Source organism: Coturnix japonica, chromosome 3 (assembly GCF_054131305.1).
Source record: "Coturnix japonica strain WE chromosome 3, WE-NBRP24, whole genome shotgun sequence".
NCBI lineage: Eukaryota > Metazoa > Chordata > Aves > Galliformes > Phasianidae > Coturnix > Coturnix japonica.
Window position 1 is genome coordinate 66,635,434 of NC_140665.1, and position 26,742 is coordinate 66,662,175.

The following is a 26,742-nucleotide window of genomic DNA, read 5'->3' on the forward strand; positions in this document are numbered from 1 at the left end:
CCTCAATTCTTACTTTTTTTTTTTTTTTTTTTTTTTTTTTTTCCTCTTTCAAGAGCTGGGAAACTTCAGCTATAAAATCAGTGAACTCCATTCCACATTCAAATTCCAAAAAGCCAAACTACCATTGCAAAAATACTAGTCTGATATTGATTGTTCAAATAAATATTTTATATATTAGAGAAAAAGAATGGGAAATATGCACATGATATCACTTTCCCCAAAAGTGGAAGACTGTAAGCCTACTAAATATTTGACATAAATCATAAAAACCTGATTTCTCTCCTCTAGAAAATCTTGTTATTTCAGGAATTGTAATGAAAATTGGAAAAGAAATTGTGGAATCGGGATTCAAAAAGCAATAAGATATGTGATAGGGAACAAAAAAGTTTAAAAAAAAATGGAAGAAAACAATCTCATATTGCTTTTTCTTGGAAGGAAAATGAAAACAATTACAAAAATGAAAACATAGAATATTTTTTTTTAAATGACAGAATTCAAGAGCTGGCATAAATTTTTTTCTGTGAGACCCAGCATGTGAGATACATAGATGCCCCAATTTTGTATTTCTGCTACTTCTAGTGATGGAATTTATATTCTTCTATTGTGAACTGAAATATTAATTTGTACTTATGCATGTATATTTGAAAGTTAGGAGCAATTACAGTTTATTATACATTAACTTTTGTGGTTGCACAGAATTCTATATAAACAATGAAGTTCATCAAACATTGTTTGTGGCATCTGACTTTTGAAACAAAGCCAAAAGGAGGAACTGATATTCAATGCCATATTACAGGCTATAATTGAAATCCATGAGCCATCGCAGAAATATTGTATAGGCTGGTATGTGATACAATAAATACTAGAAAACTGATTATGTTAAAAATTGTTTGGCTTTGTCAGTTGATAAAAGACTCAATGTGAGCCAGGAATAGGGGCCTGCAGCCCAGAAGGCCAACTGTATCCTGGGTTGCATCACGAGAAGTGTGACCAGCAGGTTGCAGGAGGTGATTCTACTCTCATGAGGCCTCACCTGGAGTACCAGTTCTTAGGACCCCAACACAAGAAGGTCATCAAAGTGTTGGATTGGGTCCAGAGGAAGGTCATGAAGATGATCAGAGGGCCGGAGCACCTCCCGTACAAGAACAGACTGAGAAAGCTGGTTAGATAATTAGAGTTAGATAACTTCAAGTGACCTTTTAGTATCTACAGATAGGGCTGCAGAGACCAGTTATGAGTTTGAAAACCTTCATATTTTGAAATGTGTTGAAATACTGACAGTCTGATTTCTCTATGTTTTCCAAAAAGAAAAGCATTCAAAGTAGTGATGGTACTAACAACTTCCAACATAACAGAGTGGCTGAAACTTTTGGGGAAAGTAAGGAAACAATTAAACTGCCTTTTGAATATTGATCATCTTCTGAGATTGCTTAAAATGGTGGCAAATAGCATGCTCCTCTAATGCGGGCATGAGTCAAAAAGCAGATGGATTGATACATTAGTAGTTCATTTTAAAATAATTGGCTAAAGATAGATGATAAACATTATCTGACATCAATAGAAAAAATAAATACAAAGAATATCTGTTTTAAGATACACTTCAAGTTCTTTACAAATGTTCTAGCATCTGTCAGTCAGCACACTGAATCCCATTCTGATCATGGCAGTATTTACTGTAATGCTGATGTAATTTCAGGTTATATATTTTTTAAATTTCACTATATTCTATAGCAAATTATATCCTAATATAATGGATGGTAACTAGATATTTTGGCATACCTGATGGGTTCAGGTCCAGATCCATAACCACAGAATTTTCTTTGTATTACAACTTGTGCCCATTTAACTTTAAAGAAAATCCCAGTAAGTTTGTTAATTTACTCTTACCCTAGGGCTGAAAACATATGCAGCATGATTTTTCTATTTTTGTCTGCTATTAAATATTATCTTCATAGGGCTTGTATTTCCTTCAGTATTAGACTTAGACTTGAGCCACCTATAAATTTGACCTTTAAATCAAGTGTCTAGCTTGAGCTAAAAAGGGCTTATAATTTGAAATGGCTCATCTTGAGTTCTAGGAGGAATTTTGCTGACACAGATGCTAGTAAGGAACCAGAGAAACAATTTTTTATGTGTTAATGCAATCACTGTTCTGTTCCTGGATGTACTTGTGTAGATTTCTTCCAAGTAAATCAAACTATGGATGCTATTTCCTGTAATGCTAAGGGAGAGCCAGAAAGAATGAAAAATTGTGAACTTTCACAGCAGCAAGGACTTAGGACCCACTAACCAAAGGGAAATGTTTATAAGTCTCTACTGTGTTTATACACATGTATAGAGAGAGAATTCATATAAACATAAAATTATTATTATTTTTTTAATAATATTTTTAGATTTGAAATCATTACAGAACATGACTATTTCTGGAAAAAAAGTTTGGCTGACATCATAAATTTTTTTCATGAAAGCTTTTACTTGGACAAATTGGCATTGTTTGATTAAATGTTCAAAGCCTCCTTTCATTCCTGGGTTTTAGATCAAAGGCCTAGCTTCATCTTTTCTCATTTTAGGCATTTAAATTCAGGCATCTAAACTGAAGTCAAAACTGAGGTTCCTTTTACTGTCAAAAGAGTCAGGAATCACATCCATGAAGGCAATTCATTCTCCTCATCTTTAGCATTGATCTTTCTACCCTTTATATCTTCTGTCTCTTTTAATGTTCCTTTTCCTCTCAGTGAATTATAAAAGAAACATGAGTACTTGGTTTCCACCAAATACAGAACTTTCAGATCACTACACTAAGAAGAGACAGGTTTTGAATAATATCTTGCCATAATGGGCTATAAATTTAATAGGATTTTGAAGCTGAGAAAGATGCAACAGATCACAGGGCTTTAACCTTGACATTTCTTACATCCTTGATGAGGCTTAAGTGCCTGCCTCAATGTTTATAGATAATGTATAAATATTTAGATGTCACAAAATTAATTTGTTTATAGAAAACAAGGGTACAAAAATGAAGCTCCCACATGCATGTTCAATTTGAGCTTGTCTCTAACAAAACACAAAGTCATGACTGTAAACATCTTCCCACTTACCTGCTACTCCCAGTGTAAATTATGAGCACAATTTTAGCTAGGGTTTTCAAGACAGGTTAAATATGATAGAAAAGCAGATAGACAACAAGACTGAACTAAAGCAGCGATCTTGGGATACTAAGAATTTCAAAGGAGCTATTTCATACAAGATCAGATAAGAACTTATAATTACCTAAATACGTTACTGGAATTCTGATTCTTAGGAACTGTCAAAAGACTTTATTTATTGTAATCTAAGACTATAATTCTCAAAAATAATTATTGTTATTAAGTAAATTTTTCCACCATAATCATTTTGTTGGTTTCCACAATACTGTAAAGGGGAGTGCGTGAAAAAGGGAAATAGTAACTACTGCTTCAAACAATTGCTTCTCTCTGAAGGAAGGGCATTTCTTATTGTACATACTATTGCTGTGCAACACCAGCTGCTTGCTGAGCAGTTTCTAGATAACCTAACCAGTAGTATAATGTCTTTTTTCTTTTTTTTTTTTTAATCAACAAAAACTATATATGGTAGACACGTAATGATTACCTGAAAAAGAGAAGACGACTATATGTTCAGTGTCACCTTGAAAAGCTAAAAAAGGGATCTATAATAGGAAATTGGGCATATCTGCTAATACCAAGCTCTGTGGAGCAATAGACGAAAGGGGAAGGAAGACAGCTCAGTGATTTGAGAGAACAAATAGTCAAGAAGATGCACTTTAAATAGTTTCCAAGGTAACCGGCTCTGAGACTGGAATCTATAATATGGGTGCAAACAGGTTTCCAACTCTAAGATGGAGAAAATAAATGCAAAACAAACAATAAAAGAGGGAGCAGTTGATTGAAAGAACATGTATAATATTCCTTAATGAAAAGTATTCAGAGAAAACTGGAAAAATAACCCCAAAACCTGCATATCTTCAGAGATCAGAAATACTAGTGCTTTCACCTTCATTACATGGATGTAAACAAAAGATAAGAAATGCATGGTTTGATTTTAAAAACTTTTCTTCTTTTTACACATGCATCCATTATTTATTAATGTATGTTACTTAAATTTTGTATTGCTAAGGTATCAGTAAGTTGAGAAGCAATATTTCTGTCTAAATTTTAGACTGTTTTACACATACTCAGTACATAAAAGATTTAGACCTTAAAATCACTGGACACCAGTGTAGGCTTTTATACAGAGAACATTCAAATAACATTTGTTATCAAACACATTCAAGCAATAATCTATTTCTTAAATGCCTGTTCCTAAACAACACCAATATAGTGCTTCATTTCAAAACCAAGTTTGCTGTTCAAAATTCTTAAAATTACTGTAATTACCTATGGAATAATAAAATTTAGAGTAATTTATTTTAAGGGTACAGCAGATCATTCTGAATGCTTAGGGTCTTACTTTGCATATCTGACTAACAGAGACATCTGTATTTATAAGCAGATAAGCCTTATTTAAGGCTTGACAATACTGTGTTGTCTTAAATCTTTTCTAACTCTTTACTTCTCAAGAACCCTAATATATAATACAGGTACAAAATATTTATTGATGTCATTCTAAGAATAAATCTTTTGGTTGATCCTAGCTGTTCCTTTTCTGCTTTTACTATCAATCTGCTTCCCTGGAAATGTGCTACTGGTTGTTATAATATATCATTACATAAACTGACTTTTAAATTTACACTGGATATACAAATACAGAGTGAGAAAGCTCCATTAGATACTTGTTCAAGAATTTTTAAGTTAGCAAATTATCTTTATTCCTAGAATTAGCTTATCTGCCTTAGATATACACCATCTCTAGTTACAAAACCAAAAAAAAAAACATTTATAATCTCTGAAAGTAAAACAAACTATTGCTGGGTTGGTTCTTGGAAGCAATATGTCATCATGAGTACCGAATATGTTTAACATTAATGCTAGCACATTCTGGGGGGGTTGAAACTAGAAGATCATTGTGGTCCTTTTCAACCCAGGCCATCCTATGACTCTATTATTCTGTGATTCACTATGTAGTTCTAAATGAGGATTTTACATTAACAACAACAACAAAATTAGTTTAAAATAGTTCAGTTTTTAAAAGTTCAATTTAAAATAAAGGTTTTCAACCCTGTTTGAGAGCTGTTTATCTGAGTGTCATAATGAGGCAGGCACGTTCAATGGTTAACAGCTAATTCTTTACTTTTGAATAAACAGGCCAAGCTCTGAAGACGCAAAATACATTAAATCCTATTTTCTGCATGCTGAATCTAGATAAATAAACAACTGTATAACGTGCATGCAGTTTATAGCGTGTAGATTAATATCTGTTCCTAGTTGTAAGGTGAAATATGGTCATATATTAGAAGATCCTGGAAAGAATTTTGAATGAACAAAACAAAGCCTATGCAGCATGATCTATCTGCATCCAGTCCCTACTCATAGAATCATAGAATCACCAAGGTTGGAAAAGACCTACAACATCCTCCAGTCCCACCATTCAGCTATCACCGACAATACTCACTAAACCATGTCCCTCTACACATCTAAACGTTTCTTAAACATTTCCAGGGTTGAGGACTCCACCTTTCCCCTGGACATCCCATTCCAGTGCCTGACAGCTCTTTTGGAACAGTAGTATTTCCTAACACCCAGACTGAAATTCCCTTGGCCAAGTTGAGGCCATTTTCTCTTGTCCTGTCACTACTTGCTCACAAGAGGCCAACCTCCAGCTCACTATTACCTCCCTGCAGGTAGTTATACAGAGCAATAAGGTCTCTCCTGAGCCTGTTCTTCTCCAGAGTGAGCAATCTCAACTCCCTCACTTGTTCCTCACAGGGCCTGTGCTCCAAATCCCTTAACATCTTTGTTGCCTTCTCACAGCAAAATACAAGCTAGGACTTCTAAACTTTGCTTATAACCTTCTAGTAACTCAAACACAGGTAAATCTTCTGAAGGCTACTGGTGTTCCAGACATCTTCTTCCAGCAGAAGAACACAAAACTCCAGCATGAGGGAATATAGCATGTTGCTGGCAAATTAATGTATTATCTGCATATTATTACATACATCAATATACATCAGTAGTGTCTCCATAGATGGAGGAAAACATGCATATTATTCTATAAAATATCACAACTCAATTCAAGATACTTGATTTGTTTGGAGAGAGGCAGAGGCTATTGAGCGTGAAAATAGTTCCTGTGACTCAGTCTCTGGAAAGCAAACGATAAACTAGCTCTGTACTAGCACGCATATCTTATCAGGACTACTATCCTATAGAACTGTCTTCTGTTAGGGAGAAATTCTTTACTGTGAGAGTAGTAAAACACTGTAACAGGTTTCCCAGCGAGGCTTTGGATGCCCCCTTCCTGGAAGCATTCAAGGCCAGGCCAGATCAGGCTTCGAGCAACCTGGTCTAGAGGGAAATGTCCCTGTCAGTAGCAGGGAGGTTGTAACTGGATGATCTCTAAGGTCTGTTTCAACCCCAACTATTCTACGATTCTATGTTTTTATGATTCAATCTCTAGAATATAAAAAGAAAATAGAGATGAAATATACCAACTTCATTCATTTTCATTCTTATTATCATGAACAATTAAAATGAATGTTTCTTCAAACAAAGGTTCTTACCCCTGTATGGTTTGAATACAGAAAATAAATGAGTGGACTTGTGAAGAAAATTCATTCTATTGTTGCAACCTGTGGAAGATGAATCACACACAACCTACAACATAATACTGAGGTTTTCACCACCTGACTTTTTTCATTGTAAACTTCGGAAACTGAAGTAAACTGTCTTAATCTCTGCTTTGTTTCAATATTAGCTCCCATTTACAGAAATACACTTTCAGTTTTAATTAAAGACAACACCTTAAAACACATTAAAAGCCATTGCAATTTGAAAAACTGGGCTAACTGCTGATAACATATAATAATTGAATTATTTGGACACCACATCAGTGGGATAACAGTTCTTTGGAAGCAGATTAAAGGTAAGTATATATATATATATTCACAACTGATGTAGGGAGATTAAATATATGTACAGATAAATACAGTCAATCAATTAGCTAATAAGAGGTTAATTGCTACTGACTGAAGGACTGCCAAGATTTCTTTCCATATTGTGAATAGTAGTTCTAGTTGCAGCAGCAGAAGGTGAGCAAGACAGCTACAAAAAGAAGACAAGCTTTGCAAGCTATCCAATTTGCAGTCTCCTTCTGACAAAAACTGCTGAACTGCCTTAATGATACAAGATTCGGGATATAGAGAGATAATAAACTGAAAGTGAGCAATTTTCTGAGGAGAAAAATGAGATGGGGGTGAGCATCTAACAGCTGCCAATCATAATTAAATGATACTATGAGGATACTTACCTGGCAGCTGAAGAATGACAGTCTAACAGGTCTCTACAACTCTTCATTCTACCTTTTGTATATAAATGGCATTAAAAGAAGGAAAGAAGAATTAAAAAAGAAAAAAAAAAAAAAAAAAAGAGGAAAAAATAGAAGAGTTCCAGAATAGGAAAAAAAGGTGTGATTTTTCTATGCCATGAAGGAATTATTAAATCCCTTCTCATAGCAAACGAAAATGCATAATGAAATACACATATACACATACAACTTGTTGAACAATCCCTTACTTCTAAACATCTGTGTTATTTTATTGAGGTTAGGATGATCATTACTCATTCACACTTAAACTTACCATAAAAGCTTTTATTTTTTTAGATTTGCCAGTGAAACTGGGAACAAAAATACTGGAGAAAATTAACATACACTTTAATTTTGGATTCAAGTAAATTGCATGTGTTCAGCAGAAATAAATGTTCCCATGATCCATCTTAAAACAATGTCTTCATTCGTTTTAATTTTTGGTGACAGCCTAAAATATAATTCTTTTTCTCTCTCATCATGTAGTATTTTTAATTTCTTTGCAAATCCTATAGTGCATCCTACAGTGAAAAAGTAGTGGCTTCTGTTCTGAAAGACTTTATACTACACTGAGGATTAAAGAAATTTTGTGGAGACAGAGGTGAGAATGTGTAGAAGAGACACCATTATAACCATTATATCATCACTGCAGTCTCTATGATAATATTTCTCTTATTTGAAAGACAGATTTCTACTGTAGGAGGATTTTTATTTTATTATTTAAGCTAATTTCCATATAGTTTAAAATAATACTTTTCTGTAAATTCTTTCATTTCTTTTCTTTTTATTTTCTCCTTCTAGTAATGTAAAAATTTGTTTTCTCTATCTAGTGATTTCTACTGAAGTGATGCAAAAAATAAACATAAAGTGAGCTGTTTTCCTGATGACAGAAAGCATGAAAAACAGTAGAACTGCTATGCTCTTAGCTGTCAGAATTGTTGCTTAGATTTCACTTTTGATTAAATTCATCTGCTCATAAAAATAAATAATATGACCCATCACAGTTTCTGGAAGATAATACAAATTGGAAAGTAGTTGGAGTGGAGTTGGAGTTGGGTGGTATGGGAAAGGAAATGATTGAAAATTTTCAATACAGTAAAAAAAAAAAAAAAGAAAAGAAAAGAAAAAAAAAGAAAGAATTATTCCTAGAATCACTAAAGTATGTAAATACCATAACTTTGTTGTTGTTGTTTTTTTGTTTTTTTGTTTTTTTAATACAGAAACTGAAGAGCAACATACATTGCAGAATAGTACCTAAAGTGTCATCCAAATAAAGATTTTTTAGAAAGGTTCTGTAACTTTTATATATCTGAAGTTGATGGTTTGGTCTATTTTCGAGCTTATTTTATAGTGATTATATAAAAGATTTAGGTTCCCTTGGCTTCAGTGCTAACCTCCTGCCTTCTGAGGTGAGAGGGAATACTGAATGTTACAACAGGCAACACTCATTATTACATACTCCTTAGTGTAGCTCTTTACTAACAAGATATGAAGACAATTGCTAAGAAATAGAGAGCTTTTATTCTAGAAGAGAAGGACCACATCTGTGGATTAATATGTATATAATATCTCTTCTATTGGCAGCATTTATTTATTTATTTATTTGCAGCTTAGGTGAACTCTGCTAATGATGTGAAAACTCTACTGGACATTACAATTGCTTATTCTGTTTTATTTTCTATTTCTTGCCTTATCACACTTTTAGGCCTGAGTCCAATGCTGTATTTGAAATTCCTGAGTAAAACCGTCTGTTTATCAAATTATTACACCAGAAGCTCAAGATCCTTTTACTCAGCATGTTTTCTACTCAATACATGAATTAACATTGCAGCCGTTCAAAACCTTAGTGTTTTAACCAAAATTCTCCAAGCAAGATTAGAGACGTCAGATTTGTCCTCTATTATCATGAAGTTAGCTTGAGTGGGTCAATTCAACTGTGTGTATAAACAGGTGGAGCAAGCTGACAGCAGGTGTAAGCCCAGAGACTCAGCACTCCTGGAGCTCTTAACCAGGCCACAGCCAGTGCTGGCTACAGATTAGTGACTGGGAATGATTCTTTGCGCTGTTTCCAGAGTGGAGGCAGCAGGTGAGGTGTATACAAAGCTTGACCTGAGCTACCAAGCTGTCCTTATCTCTTCCATGTCAGGAATAATCCTATTCTCCCTGGCAAGCATAATCTGTCTGACCCCCCGTAATTCTTCCAGAACTTACATTCACTGACATTATATATAGATATAATGGTGCACCTTCTATATAAAGAAGGACATAAACTAAAAAACACTGCCAATTCAGGTACGTAACATTATGTGCATGCTATGTTTTCACATTTTACCCTAGGTCAATTGCTTGATCATATAGATTCTTATACAAGATATAGAGTTAAAAAATTAATGGGAGCCATTTTTATATTCTTAAATTTAAGACACCTGCAGTGTTTTACTTAAACAAGAAATATTCATATGAAAAGAGATTTGTTTGTTCTAATGTTACTACTCTAAATGCAAAGAGATTATCTTGAGGTTTATATAATTTCATCTCAGCAGGCAGATATTTTTAATGCCTAGGACAAATCTGCAAGATCTTTACACCTAAGATTTATTTCTTTATCTAAACTAACTTCAGCATGTATTCTCCTAAGTAATGTTTAAAAACATAATAAATAGAAATAAATTTATAATATGTCCAACATACATAAAGTCAATAACATGGATCTACGATCTCGGAGAATGAATGAACAATTGGTATACTATGATAACAGTAATGTCCAAAAGCCAAATTCTTAAGTTCCATATGGTCACTCGGCATGTCTGGAGTACCGGAGTGCTCAGGCAATTTCTTGCTAACAAAGCACTGTTGGGAGCCATAAGCAGCCAGCTGTCATAATTTAGACTCTGTTTGGCATAGTGTCAGCCTCAGAAACAGAAAGACATTGCTGCTCCTTTGTGTAACTTTGCAGTGGGCCCACAGAACTCGTTAGTGGTACAAGCAACCATCAAAAAAAAGCCCATAGATATATAAATGCCAGAGCCTTATGGTCTTATTGAGGTAGTTATTTTTTATGTTTTAAAAGCAAAACAAAACAAAAACAAACAAACAAACAAAACCAGGAAAACCAGCAACAAAAGAAAACATGTTCTTCAACATACTTATTTTTCACATACTTTTTTGCCTTACAGAGCAGTTAAATTGACCTGTGTGGTGATATATCATAGATATAGAAAAACAGCTTTCTCAAATTCACTAAGACTCCAGGTAATTTTCAAGAGCTCAGAGACTGAAAAGTGCAAGTAGAAATTAGAGTGAGGGAAATAGATGTAGTTTGTTTGTTTAATTAATTTATTATCATTGTTATTAGTAGTAGTATTAGTATTAGTATTAGTCTAAGCACTCAAGTCTATACTTCTGTTCCTCCATATGCTAGTTTCTATCTGGTTTTGTTTATCCTTGTAACTCAGCTGTAATGTCAGTCATGTACAGGTAAAGGATGTGTTCTATTGTGGAATTTGCCTGAATCATTGGCAAGCACTTGCTGATGTACCAGCTTTCAGAGGAGAGACAGAGACTTCTTCTCTCAATACACTGATTCTCTGCTGCTTGTAATGCAGACTTTGGAGTCATCCTAATGAATGCACAGACATTTAACAGTGCAACTGAAAAGACATGAGACTAGTGATAATCGCTCATGATGTTAACTTTGGGCAGAGAACATAGAGACTTCACTAAAGTTTATACTCTTGTTTGCAGTAAGACCTGGGAAAAGATAATGTCCCTTTACTTAAAGCATTTCCCTCCTATTAAGCTTTCAGTTATATAATTTATCTCAATTTATTGTTTTTTAAAATGAAATGTATATTTATTGCTATCTTATCAATCAGTTTGTCCCCTTCAGAGAATAACGTCTACTGTTAGGATTCTGTTTATGGTCAGACCCTACTATGTTACAGGAAACAGAGAACAGGCAGCTGCCTGACAATCATTTACTTTGTAATAGTGGATAAGAACTAGTACAGACTGTAATTGTACTGCTAATCTGTTGTATAATATTGCATTGTTGCAATTTTTATGGCATTTCCTTTTTTTTTTTCTTTTTTTTTTTCTGTGTTACTATTATTATTATTATTATTATTATTATTTATTATTATTATTATTATTATTATTATTTTATGTCACTGATATGACTTATTAAGTTCAATTCTCTGGTAATGTATTCATAAGAAAGTTATTATTAGCAAAAAGAAATGCTGAAACCATAAGAGAGAGTCAATTAAAAACATATTCCACTAATTAACACTGTCCATTAGCATTCTGGATGTCTGAATGAAAAATCAGTTAAGGGAGATAACACAGGGGGTACGTTAATAAGAGAAAGGTGGCATTTAATACCATGTTTATCAAATGCAATCCTAAATTTTGGGGTGTAAAATGAAATAAACAGAACAAAAACAAAAACAAACAAAAAACACCATTCTTTTGTGAAGTATAAATGACAAGCCAGGAAAGTTGTGCCTATGTGCTAGGATGTAAAAAAGAGAGGTAGCACTGTTTTGTCACTAGAAGTATAACACGTTCACAAATCATTCACCATGAAAGTGACAGCAGTTTGACTAGGGTTCCCTCATTAGGAAAGTTATGCAAAAATATTTTAGCTACACCATAAAATTAAACATTTAAGAACTAAGATCTGGCTTCTTACATATATTAACCTATGTTATTTACAGACCAGAAATACTCACTAAAAGAACAAAAGTCCATAAAGTCTCTGGCTCAGATCAGATTCATCTCTAACCCCAGTGTGGTTTTCCTCACTTAAGCTCTTTTTAGGTATACACTTGATGAGGAAATAGTAAGTTCCAGCTGACGATTTTCTGTTGTTTCATTGGGTACTTCTACTACATGTTGATATGAGCACTTCAGCATCATCACTGTAATGTGCAAAATATGATAAGTTACAGAAATGAGTAAAATTACTGTTTTGTATTTTAAAATACGCACTTTTAATCACCTTCTTTTGGGCTTTTGTATTTTGGTTTGCATGTTTACTTTTACTAAATAGAAGATTGAAAATGCTGAACAGAAAATACTCTGTATATATTACAGATATTAAGGCAGGGAATTAGACTCTTTTGCATATGTGCTACAGCAATCATTGAACATGAATACTCAAGTAATTACTATGTTAAATACCTTATTCAAATAGGAACTGCACAAATCAAAGATACACCAGTTTGTCTGAAACCCAGAGCTTACCCTGAAAAGGCAATTTAGTCATTTTCATTTGCTTTCTGATTTAAAAGAAAACATTCATGTTCATTGTTCAAAGTAGTGTGGCCTCAATTTTCTACCCCTTTGAACCTTTGACATCATACAAGAAAGAGAGGGAGTATGTCTTTTATACTGGCAAAACAGAAAGTGACTAAATTAGAATTGATTAACTAGAAATAGATTAAACAAATCTATGTTTAATACAGGAGGAATAGAATATAGAAATAACTGGTGTAGAGTGTTTGCCCATTTTCCCATTCCAAGTAACTCATTGATAAGAAGGCACAAAACTGAGAAACTTTCTTAATAAACTGAATAATAAAAATTATTGGAGATTAAATACATGCATTTCAGTGGATCACTGTGAAATTTCAAGTGTGCAATGTGCATTATTCCCCTTCTCTTATGTTAAAATACTAATGTATTTTCTTGTCCATTCAAAACAACCCATATAAGCACATAAAGAGATATTAAATTCTACAGACTGAAAGAGGATTTTAAATGTTGCACTTTTCACCAGAGTTGCAACTAGGTGCTTAAGCTATCTGTGGTACAAATGGCACCTTATAAAGAGAAATTCTGGATGCAGTAATTTCATTTGAATCAACTTAGGTACCATAAAAATTTGTTGCAATATTCATACCATTTAATGAATACTTCAGCACTATATTTTTTCTTGAAATACAAATACTATGTAATAATCACAAAATAATTTCCTTCATCTCTCCTTATTAAAAGAAAAACATACTTGATTCACACTAGAAATTTGCCAGTATATTTAAAAGAGACCAGCATGTCACAGCAATGATCATAGTAGTATGAAATGGTAATAAACAAACAAACAAACAAACAAACAAACAAATAAAAAGTACTGGAAATACAGAAGGAAAAAAAAAAAAAAAAAAAAAGAACTCTGATTAACCAAATTCATAAAGAACAGGGGTAAGGTATCCAACTGGCATATCTTGCAAGAGTAAAAGAGACTTTACAGACTTTCCACAAGTTGAAAAGCATGTACAAAATGTTAGAATGAAAGTGATGCTGAAAATGAAATGAAACATATTTTTAGGGACAAAAATCATGTTGCTTCCCTTAGCCCTTTAGTTACTCACTTATTTAAGTTCTTAGATACTAAGAGAATTCCATTATGTTCAACAAAGAGAGAACAAGGGATTATCTGTAGAGTACAATTCTGCTTGCTGTCCAAAGCCTACACTGACTATAGACCGAACTGAAAGAGTAGGTCAGGTTGTATGACTGAAGCTATACAAAGTGAATTCATATAGAGCCACTTGATACCATTGATATCAAAATGTTGAAAGATATACAAGTTTTTCTATCAAAATCATTATTTTCTGTTGTAAACTGTTTTGTTTTGTTTTGTTTTCTTATGATAAAAGTATAAAGCAAAACAAAACACTAACCAGAAGAAAACAAAAACACACCCGGAGACCTTTCAACTGCAAAGACAAAATTCTTTCTCTGGGGTGCACATCAGGAACACAAGGACCTAAAGCACAGCTGCTGTACATACCCTTCCTACCTACAGAGACTTCCAGTAACTCACACAAAAAAAGAAATACCACATCATATCTAGCTGATATTTGGCAAGATTGTTCTCAATTTTATACTAAAAGAAAATATGTTATTGGGCCTGAACAGATTTTCATAGATCCCCTGACTCTAGAAAGAGTATAAGAATAAATTGGCTGTATTTTTCACATTGTGGCTGCCTTTTTCTTTTTAGCTGCTTAAACATAAATTGTCAATCCTACTAAATGAATGGAATGCAGTGAAGTCACTTGAGTGTAAGGTGTCATGATGTAGGATATAAATAATCATAAATGATTTGACATGGATAATTCCTACTATATCAAGATGTAAAGGAGAATGATAACTTGCTATTCTGTTGTCTGGAAACGACAAAATGAACAAATCTGGCTGTGAGAAAGGTATTTGGAATCCAGAACATATGTCAAGCTATGTGTCAGTGCATCATAAAATTCATGTAATAAAATTAATTCAAATACTAGATGTAAAACATAGCTGTGATGACTTTAAGCCATAAGGAAATAGTTTAAAACAAAAGGACTACAAGATTAATGACAGTGAGCTTAAGTGAATAAAGTCCCCAGGGTGAGGTCTAGTTTTTTTTAATAATCTCATTGCTGTGTAGAAATGTCTCAAAGGGATCACAGTGATTAGAAATACAATGGGAGGAGGGGGGGCGGGGGGGAGGGAGGGAACAAAACCAAAACCAAACAAAAACAAAAAAAAAACAAAAAAAAAACATTACATTTGGTTTGACATGAAACCTAATAATCACAGAAGTACATTCTCACTTTCACTCCTTCTAATCTAAAATCCCTAATAAGTACTTACCTCTCTGCTATCTGTGATAAATAACAATGCTAGGCAGATGGAAAGATATAAACATAGATATTATAGCTTTACAATATTGTCCTGAAATGGAGGAGTCACGCTGTTGATGAGGAATCAACATTATGGACCCGTTGTAGCAGTTTTACCAACTGATTTACAAGTGATGATAGGCTTTTTAAAATTTTTTTTAAATTTTTTATTTTATTTTTTAATTATCTCTAATCACAGGTTGCACTTAAAAATAACAAGGAAATAGTAAAAGATAAGGGTGTTCTAAAGAATATTACTATTTTTACATGTGTAAAATTCTCTGAGAACATGTAAATAGTGTAATTATTAACAATTTTTACACATTCGACATTTGATAAGAGTATCCCCTCCATACAAAAGGTGCAGAAATCCAATAAACTTAAAGGCTGCATATCTGAATCTGAGACTTAAATATGATAATAAAATGATAATAAAATTGATCCTAATAAATCCAATTTTCTGTTATAGAAGCACAAGTTAATAGAATACATAAAATGATTATTGTACTCACTTGTGTGAGCTCTTACAGTGTAGGAATTTTAAGGAAGTTATTCAAGAAACTAAGTTTGGATATGGTGTAGTTACATGTGTTTTTCAAAATTAAAAAACAAAGAAATCAGCTATATATAAACCTAGCAGTGTGAAACTGTAAGAAGAATCATTTACATTTAAATAATAATATTAATAAAAATAACAAAAATAGTAAACTGTAAATTATATTTCAAAAGAACCACTATGGTCTACCAAGAAAAATATCCCATCTTAAATATAACTTTAGAAAAGAAAAGCAGACAGGAAATCAAAACATCTATGGAGGACACTGTTAAACAAAACAATAAAACAAATGGGATGATATCTCTCTTTTTGCTTGAAATCTCTTACATTTACCACCATAGCATCTAACTCCTTCTTCAATGTTCATTTTCTTAAAAAATGTAATTGGTTTTCATTAATCCTTTCCTTGCTTTTTAGAAGTCATGTAGAGAAGTAGAAGTCAATGTAGAGAATTTCTCCATTCATTTGAATACTAAACCTCTGTGAGGACTTGCCTTATGTTCACATGATCAGAGCCTTAAAGAAAGACTAAGGTAAATACACACATGCACAGAAAGTTTTCAGAAATTTGTAATCTATAGGTAATTTAACCAGGGTAGCAGGGTTAAAATTTTAAACAGCATAGATAATTGCAGGAATCAGACTCCAAAACGTTTTACAACATAACTTGTTCATAACTTGTTTCAGGGAGCTGTTTCTGTGAATTGCAGTTTGCATGAAAGATTCATTTATTTCCCAAGAAATAATCTTCTTTTTCAACTTAAGAAAGAAAGAAAGAAAGAAAGAAAGAAAGAAAGAAAGAAAGAAAGAAAGAAAGAAAGAAAGAAAGAAAGAAAGAAAGAAAGAAAGAAAGAAAGAAAGAAAGAAAGAAGAAAGAAAGAAAGGATACAATGAGAAGACAAGAGAAAGTAAAGTACATTGATTTATGAAGGAGAATTCTCTGACAAAAAAAGGTTTTTTTGGGTTTTTTTTTGTTTTGTTTTGTTTTGTTTTTTAATTATTATTTGGATTTTTACATTTTTATATTCTGAGGGGACAACTTTCAATATTAATAACTTCCTACAGCCTATTTCTTTTAAATTTTGTGGTGTTTTATGGATTCAGATAGAGTTTGTGAACATAAATCTGCATGTTTTAAGTTAGACTTAGTGGACTAGATTCCAGACATTATGAGCTCTGAAACTAAGATCCACATTTCAGATATTCTGGTCATAATTCCTGTCTTTTTTTTTTTTTTTTTAATGATTCTTTTTTTGTTCAGTGGTACATTGTTTGAATGTTTGTTTGCTTTTCTGTAGTCTTCAATAAAATATCCTGTTCCTTTAATAAAACAGCTTTATTCTTTTTTTTTTTTTTTTTCTTTTTTCTTTTCTTTTTCTTTTTTCTTATATTGAACATGCATAAACTTCACTGCGTTAACACAAAGCTAAGGAAGCAACCAGAAGAGCTGGAGGGAAGCAAGCTGTTAAGGCCCCAGATGGCCAATACAGGAAAAGAGATTGCCATGACAGGAAGATGTTCGGACATATGAAAGATGAACAACTTTACTTGTTACAGAAAATGTACCAAACCATCATGGTAGCATGTGGGATTCCAATAGAAAGGGAAAGTCTTGTCACCACAGGAAAATTATATTCAGAGCATCTACTGTCTTTTTGATCGTCTCGTCACAAAAACGGCAGGGATTCCATTCAGGACTTGTTTCCTTTAATGACACAGCAGCATGTACTTAATTTCATACAGATTTTAACTATTTGAATTGTACTATCACTTTAATAAACAGTCACACTAATCACCTTGGATAATAAAGACAAACAAACATAAAACTTAAAAATAAATAAATAAATAAATAAATAAAAGCAAACTAACCACAGGAACCATCATCACTAATCAATATTTAGCTGATAACTCATTTGCAAGTCTCTAAAATAATCATAGGGATAAACATGGCAGAATCACCTTGTGAATAGATGAGAGAGATCAAAATACTGCTTTCTGGATAAAGGGCATTATTGTAGGATTTTTACAAATTACTTTCTGTATAGTTACAATTTAAAACACAATTACTCAAAATTAGTTCTAATCTAGGAATTCACTTTTCAGAATGTACTAAGAGACAAAGATGACCTGGATAGACCAAGACTCTAATGACAAACAGAAGACGGAGCTGTATGTTGTCAAATCCATAAAGAATTGTATGTTTCAATAGTTGCCAGAAAGAAACAAGGGGAAGAAAGCTAGCTCAGTAGCTATTCTAGCATTATTGTTGACAAGAAAGTACATGATTTAGTAGAAACCATTTTGTCAGAAGGGATCTCTAACTTGAATAAAAATCTGAAATTGAAAGCTACAATTATAAGTCATGGGGTCATAGAATGCCCTGGGTTGAAAAGGATCATCATGATCATCTCATTTCAATCCCCCAGCTATGTGCAGGGTCACCAGCCACCAGACCACGCTGCCCAGATCCACATCCAGCCTGGCCTTGAACGTCTCCAGGAATGGGGCATCCACAACATCTTTGGTCAACCTGTTCCAGTGCGTGACCACCCCCTGCATGAAAAACTTCCTCCTAGTATCCAATCCTCCCCTTACTTAGCTTAAAACCATTCCCCCTTGTCCTATCAATCAGTGCTCTGATCTTAATATCCATTTATTTAGCTGGAAACTTTCAGCATATTTCACCTGTGACACAGGTACAAACCTCAGAGTTTGTTTGTTTTGTTTGTTTGTTTGTTTTAAAAAAGGCAGCAAAAATAAGCATGATCCTTATAAATGTGTTGAATTTTCATCTGATACAATTGCTTTGGTAATCTATAGTACTATGCAGAAATATTTCTTATTAAATTTAGCACTAAGATAAAAAGTTGTCCTACAACAACTACAAAATCAGGTTTTCAGATTAACAGTTTTCTTCAAGGAATATAGTTGCATAAATTTGTCAAGTTTATTTCACATGAGCTATGAAGCAACTCTGTTTTTCCTGATATTTTACTGCATCACAAAGATGTGGTTCCTGGGGGAAAAAAAAAATAATTTTAACTTAATTCTTTAAATTGTCTTATTTTCATAGTAATTCAAAATGCAGAAAGCTGTCAGGACAACTAGAATGAAAAATAATACAGTTTGTATAATTTAATTATTTGCAATATTTAATAAAAAAGATACCAACCTATAGTGATAATAAAATTTGTCACTAATCCTGACCTACAGAGATTCTCTTTTTTTTTTTACAATAGCTTTGAAAACATTAATTATAATGAGATTTACACAAAGAGCTTGAAAGCGTGCTCCATATTACATGTATTCACACTACATTTTCCCACGCTGACAACTAGAATGCTCCGTGCTTTTAAAAAAGATAGATAAGTAAAACTGGATAAAATGAAATTAACCAAAATATATTTTTCAGCAGAGGGTGAGGGGTAGGGTGTCAAAAGTACTCTAAAACAGTCTTGATTAAGGAAGCAGATTTTAGGGCAACTGAGTATCTGCCAGAGTTCTCACTTAAATGTAAGGAGACAAGTCTCCGAATCATAGCATACACAGGCAATGTGGCTGTGCAGAACTGTAACACAGCAAATGGAAGAGGAGGTTGTCCATGACAAATTATTTTCTCTTGTCACCAAACATCTGTAAGCACTGAGGGCAGAAGCAACTTGCTTATAAACATCCTTACACAGCATTCTAAGAAGAAAAAGTGGTCTTGACAGATTCCATGTGATGCTCACTTAAGCTCTTAATGTCAGATCTCTATTCAACGTTGTGAACTTTGGAGGCACGGGATGCTGAAGCACTGCAGAGTTCTCAGCAAATCAAAACGTTTTGCAAAGTGAATGAACAAAATCATCTATCAGTGAATACTTTTCTCCTTGTATTCTATCTTCACTAACACCTGCTCCTTTTTATAGCTTACTGAGGAAACCACCCAACTGCAATCAGCAACTGTTAGTTCTCATACTGACAAACACTATCTGTTACACACTGACTTGCCAGCTCAACATCATTTTGTTTACTGACTCTCTTTTTGGTATTCCCTGTAGAACCATCTCACTAAAGAGTATCCACTTGATTGATGCAGTGAAACTCAGTTTTTTCAGCAGCATTTCCTGTGTGGACAAGCATTGAAAAGACACGTATACTGTCCAGACAAAGAAGTAAACAAATATCCAAGCTTTCCACAAAATAAGGAATTTTTCTGAACAATAAATATGAATACTCCAGAGACATTAATATGTGTTGTTTGTTCCCTATGAACATGATCCAAAACCAGCATTTACATTCATCTACAATACAGTGATTGTCCAGGAGCCAATTCTTGTCCAAGACTTATTGCACTGGAACTGCTCTATTCAGAGAATAAAGAAATTCCAACAATGCATTTTAAAATTAATAAAATCCTGATCACTAAGTGCAATTCTTTTGAGGGATATATTTATCTAACTTTTTAGATGTTGTTCCTCTCTCAGAGGTGGAACAATGAAAGCCATCATATTCTAATATTCTGAAATCTTGATAGAATAAGCTAAATAGTAAGCTATATTCTTAGTATAGATGAAGTGTAATGGTGCACTTTCTTTCCCATAGGTAAGTCTTACACCCACATTCTTTGATGTCAACTAACCTACTCTTTGTTGTCAACTAACCTTCACATCTGCCATTTCGCTATTGATTACTATATTTTGGCACTTTCACAGACTGTCTGATGAAGAAGTTGAATTCAATTACACCACTTCTTCTCCAGGAAAAAGGAGTGCAGTAAAGTAGAGGTGTGCTATAAGATGTAGACCTTCAGGGGAAAGGCTGTGCACAAATTATACAAACATATAGTCATCGTTTACATATATGTATGTAAAGAGGAAGAGTTTGTTCCTTTTATACTGAACCACTGCCTATGCAAAATCATGCAAACTAGATCTGGTATTGAATTTTTAACAAATGAGGAGTCCTTCTGAATCCCACTTAAAAAATGCACCTCAAAATACACGGTGTTCACTGTGGAATTATGCTTGCAAATTTTTATCACTTAAAAAATAATTCAAACATAAAATTATAAATCAGTAATGCTCATTAGAGAATATCAGAAAAAAGAGTATGTTTGATTTGCTGTCACTGACTGCAAAGACATCAATGGTTATTTTTTTCATGCAAAATGAAATAATTTTTTCTTGACCTATACGGCAATAATTAAAAATTTCAATTGAAATTAGAATGGTAAATGATATTAATTATCTAATAAACCATATTTAAAACATTGAAGGAAACAACACGAAAAAAAAAATCCTACTGCTTATATATCAAACATAACACTTTGATTACAGACAGAAAGAGACTGAAAGTGTAAAATCTTTGATGTTTTACTTTCATTTTACTTTTCCCTTTCTCTAATCCAAGCCTAGAAAACTTTGCTTTAATAGACACTAATTGTTTTGTGTAACATATTACATATTGACTTTTTTTTCTCTCTTGTATGTCTTTAAATCTGGATTCACAAAATCATTAAACTCCTAATTCATACTGAGACCAATGGGAACTTGTTAGTGAAAATGAGCAATAAGATATAGGAAATAATTTCATTTTAAGATTTCCAAGTTTAACAGACAAGAAATGACATACATTAAGTCAAAATATAGCTATGGAGGAAAAAAAAGTAATTTAAGACTAGGTCAGAAAGAAAAAAGTATTTGTCTTTTGAACCAGATATTTTCTCTAACATTTCAGTAATAATACTGTAGATTCTCCCCAAGCTATATACAAACTAGCACTATGAGTCATGTGCTACACTCAACAAAATAGGTCCAGGAAACAAGACTGTATTTATGCATACCATCTCTTAGCATGCAGCCTGAAACTGTTTTGGCCTGTCCTAAGGAATCACCTCCCAGATGATACATGGTCTGTATCCAAGATAATTTAGACCATAGCTCAGGAGAGGTCAATTTCATGCCAAGATTGTTCCTAACGTATTCTGTCATCTTTGCACATAATCATCCAGTTTTGAAGGAAAAGAGTCCAGTCTATACTACTATTATACTACTACTACTATGAGTATAGACTTAAACTGTAAGAGTTCAAGAAAGACAACAATAATGGATTTGGAGCAATAAACTTAGAAAAGATTTCCCTACGTATTTTGCATTACTGACAAATGAAGTCTTGTTATATATTTTACTTCAGTCTCTAAGCAATGGGCTTCAAAACTATTACTTCACAATACTGAGTCAAAAATTATGATTTTTTTAAACATTTTTAAGACATTGTTAACCAAGTAAGTATCCTTGCTTTAAACATTTCTTCTAAATGCTTAAAGTGCTGTGTAACTTAAATCAGCTTCACAGTTTTTTCTTCTTTATAGGATGACAGCACAAAAATATTGGGATCCTGAAGTTGATATAGGAATGGGAAATTGAAAATATCCTCAGATATATCCTTAGGTTTTTTTCAGCGTTTCTTTATTAACATCTATTCAACTTTATTAGTTTAGTTGACCAATTTGCTGAACTGTATACTTCAATTTTAAGCTTCCATGAAAATTCTGACATCTAAAAATGTCAAGTTTACCATATACTTCCAACAAATTATGCAAAGAATGCAAACACGTTAGTGGTGTATGTATCAAAAGCCTGCACCTGTCACCCTAATTTAATTTAAAAAATGTCATCGGAATCATAAAATGTGAAAAAGAATTAAAAAAGAAATTGTACAACAGACAACACAGTAGCATCTGCCCCACTGCTGGAAGATAAATGTACTCAAACTCTAATACAATAAGGAGTACTATTAGCAAAGCAAGATGTATTATGTTTGTTGATTTTACTTTTTATTTTTAGAAATCCAGATTTCACAATCACCAGATTACTTTTTACAGTACTGATTTTTGCTGTGAATGACCAGGTCAGTCTTTCTAAACATTACATTTATGAACCAAGACCACTCAGCTATTTTGGCCACAGTACAACTTACACTTGCAATCCAAAATGTGTACTTTTCCTATGATTTAAGGGAGAGTTTTATGTTTTATTTTTGTGCTCATTTAAATGCCAATATATAAGAAAAGGTACTCTTCATATCACTTAACTCAATCCTCTAAAATAAGAATTCTCCACACTGTTAGTTAAGGCACTTAGCTTTATCATGGGATTTCATGTATTTGCATTATTCTATGTAAAATTAATTTGCATATCTAGATAATTTTTAATTGCAGTCATGCTGAATTTTATACACTGAAGAAAATTGTCTTGTGCTTAAACAGCAACCAGAAATTGTACAAGATTCATTTTACATACCACTAAGCATCCAGAACAAGGTACTGGTGCAATCTTCTCTGTGGTCAATGGGAAAAAATCTGGAACTCTGCAGGACACTGTCCATCTAGGACAGTTACTTAAAGTAGTTTGAAAGATCAATTCTGTATTATGTTTTAACTTTTTTTTTTTTTTTTTTTTTTTTTTTCCCAGTTCCAAACAAAGGAGACCAAATGACTAACTGAAAAGAGAGAAGACATCTACATTTTGGAGTTAGTAGAAACCTGCCCTATATATTTCCTTGTCATAGGATTTTCATTTTAGGATACCAGGCTTTTTTAGTTTACAGTTCTTACATCTACGAAAGAATAGCTCTGCTACACAAGAGGCTCGAATCTCGGGGGTTGAACTCAATGATCTCTAGGGTCCCTTCCAACCCGCACAAGACTGTGATACTGTGTGATACTGTGTGATAACAAAAAACTATTGCTATACATTTTACTTATGTAGTGAAACTAGCTACATTAGTAGTTGATAATTCTATTTTAAATAGTGTTTGTGTAATGCAGTCTTGTGTAAGAAAATATAATATTGAAATTTAATATACAATAACAAGAGGCTTTTAATGACTTGCTTCCATAACTTAATTTCCACAAATGTAAAGATAAAAATATTGTCTCAAATCACATTGTATTGCAGCCCCAAACTTTATAGGCTCTGATAAGTTTACTGCAATATTTTTTTCTACTGGAAGTTACAAATTCAATACAACTAATTATTTATAAAAGGAAAACTGAAAATCTGAAGATCAGACCAAGAGTCCTGATGGTTTAAAGTCTTAAGAAATCAATTTTGAGTATTTAGAATTAAGATCTATCTTGTAAATAAATTTAGCAACACATTATTAGCTGAATAGGAATGAAAAAGAAAAGGGTCTCAATGTTGTTTATGAGATATGCCATATAGATTTCCTCCAATCCTCACTCCACTTAAATGAAAAAGAATGTGAATGGTAACTACCTGTTAGATAGTTAGAAGTTCAAGATAGAAAGTTAGAAGATAGATAGAGATAGAAGTTCAAGAATTAAAGAAACTATAGTCAGAGCTTATTTGTCAGATAAGGTGGAAGAATTGCTAGGTAGTCTTTCAACTACATCACAGAAAATATCTGATGTTAGTGTTCCTTCCTCACAGAAAGTTCCTTTGGGGATATATCTTTCTTTTTTGAAAAGTGAAATGGCAGATGCGTCATAATTTTTGCATATTCCTTGCACAAGGAAGTTATATTTCTCCAGAATAAAAAAAAAATAAATATATATTTAAAAAAAAAAAACAAACAAACAAAAACTGAAAAAAATAAGAAAAGAAAAAAGAGAGGTAGAATGAAGGGACAGTAAAAGCAAGAGAAAGAAGGGAATAGCAGTTTCTGTCTTGTTATTGGCCTTCTGTTGAAAAAGAGTCAGAATTCTTCAAAGATCAAGAAAGCCAAGTCTTCAAAGGTTTTAAGAGCATTTTCTGTATTTTACAGTTCATAGAGGGGAATCAGATTTCAATTCTCAAATGAAAAGAGGTTATTTAGATACAAATCTTTCAAGATAAGCAGTACTAAATCCTTTGTTAATTTTCACAATGCTTAATTTCTCACCAGAATAAAAATTTGCTAGATATATTAATATATTTAAAGAGCTCTCATACTCTTCTCTAATCATAATGATTGACAACAAAATTCACCTTATAACTTATCTGGACTTTGGTTACCAATTACATTAGAATGTAGGAAAATGTCAGCATAGATGAGCTTATCTTCATCACCATTCTTATTAGTTACTTGTGATTTTGGCTTCACAGTAGCTTGTATGATTCTTTGTTTTGGACTTGTAATGAAAATATTGATAATGGATCAATTTTTGGTTGTTGCAGAGCAAGGTCTACTCAAAACAAAGGAAGTGAAAATGGTGAGCAAATTAAAAGATCACATACTATATCCGAACTAAGAAAAAAAAACCTAAGAAACATATTCTTTATTTTTGGTCCAAAACATTAAGGGACAGATTATTAGACTACCATGATCATATATATCATGACTTCATATAATTTTTGTGAAAAACCAAAAGCTGTATTGTACAGATTAAGAATACTGAATACATTAAATGCACATTGATGCATGAATACTGAAAAATGCTTAAAAGGCATCCATATCAAATGTAGCTTATGTAATTATAACCATAGGTGCATTGCAACAAGGATAGTTTAAGTGATCTCGACAAGCATTCTGTTCAATACAGTGAATAAATCTGGAGAAGAAATTCATCAGTATAATAGGACTCTAGGTGATGTCCAGGGCAATTCTGGCACTGGAAATATTTCTCATACACAAAGCAATGCTAATGCAGTTGGACAATAGCTCAGTAGTATCATATATAAACTGACAAGGCAGAACTGAGAGTTCACCTCTGCTAATGAATAGAGGTTTTCAGGCTGCTTCAGCAGGCAGGAACTAACACTGAAGTTGCTCATATGGCAGGATCTCACACAAGACTGGCTAAACTGAGAAACAGTTCACTCTGGTGAACGGTTTTTGAATCACATTCCTGGAATGAGTCATAGATCAAATCTGCAAACTTTAACAGCTACTTGGTGATAGATTTATTTGGTTTGAAGAGCAAGACGATGTATTTTTTTTCAGGCTAAGACAGTTAAAAGTGTTTTCAGACATATTCTCAATTTTCTAAACAAAGACAACATACACTCTAGTTGTTGATACCTTTAATTACCTGATGTAATTACTCTGCTGTTGATTTTTTTAACCTCACACCTCAAAATTTCCAGGCAACACAAATCACTTCCCAAAAGTTGTTGACTTCCAGTAGCTGTCATGTTTGACAGTGTGCTGTAAGATCACTCTACCGCAGAACAGGACACTGTGCCCTCCACACACTGGTTCTAGCACTTGGCATCTACCGAAGTTTTCCTCACAACTGAAAACTAAACCTGCAAGGACAGCAAAAACATTCATTTTCATGTGGATCCAAAGCTGGACTGACTCTTCACACTCCCCTATGATATATAAAGCCAATAGAGTTTGAGATTGAAGGAGAAGAGTTTAGACTACTCACAGTTAGATTAACATAAGTTGATACTGAATCAACACAATGAGAAAACTATCAAGACTTATGAGCAATTTGCAGCAGTGAGTACTAATTCAAAGGAAAAAAGTCCTACTTTTCTTGTCTTCAGGGACAACAGTATATATTTTCCAAAAGGGAATGAGTTTCTTTCAACTACAGAATAAGTTTTCAAATCTCAAGATCATAACATTTCTCTAAGTCAAGTACATTTAACAGAAATGTTTGTCTTTTAGTGATAATTTTGTGTGCCCCGGTGGCGCAAGTGGTAGGAATGCCGCATTGCAACACTGGAGGCCCTGGGTTCGAATCTCGCCTGTGGCATAAGTGGTAGAAGTGCCGCACTGCTACACAGAGGCTCGAATCCCAGGGGTTGGACTCGATGATCTCTAAGGTCCCTTCCAACCCGCACGAGACTATGATACTATGATGATAATATATCTTAACACAATTAAGAACTCACAATGTCCTCTGAATAATATTGGTTTATCATTATGATTGATTTTCTAAGGGTTAGTGTGTAGTTGGCCTTTTATTTTTTTTTATTTTTTTATTTTTATTTTTTCCCCTGGACTCTTATTTCTTGTATCCTATGTTTCTATACACTTGGAAATTAGATCTTGCAAGATTTTAAAATAACTTAC

The 26,742-nt window shown here is 33.1% G+C and overlaps 1 protein-coding gene across 4 annotated transcripts in view; it reads right to left on the minus strand.

Moving 5' to 3' along the window:
- GRIK2 (glutamate ionotropic receptor kainate type subunit 2) overlaps positions 1–26,742 on the minus strand; it is a 343,246-nt gene that overhangs the window by 47,350 nt on the left and 269,154 nt on the right. The window contains exon 15 of one of the 4 annotated variants that reach the window (XM_085541857.1): positions 12,404–12,422. The exons of the other annotated variants lie outside the window; for them this stretch is intronic. Within the exon in view, the coding sequence (XP_085397983.1) occupies positions 12,420–12,422 (3 nt within the window). The 3' untranslated portion in view covers positions 12,404–12,419. Of the gene's footprint in view, positions 1–12,403; positions 12,423–26,742 lie in introns of those variants that run through there. 4 annotated transcript variants of the gene reach the window in all.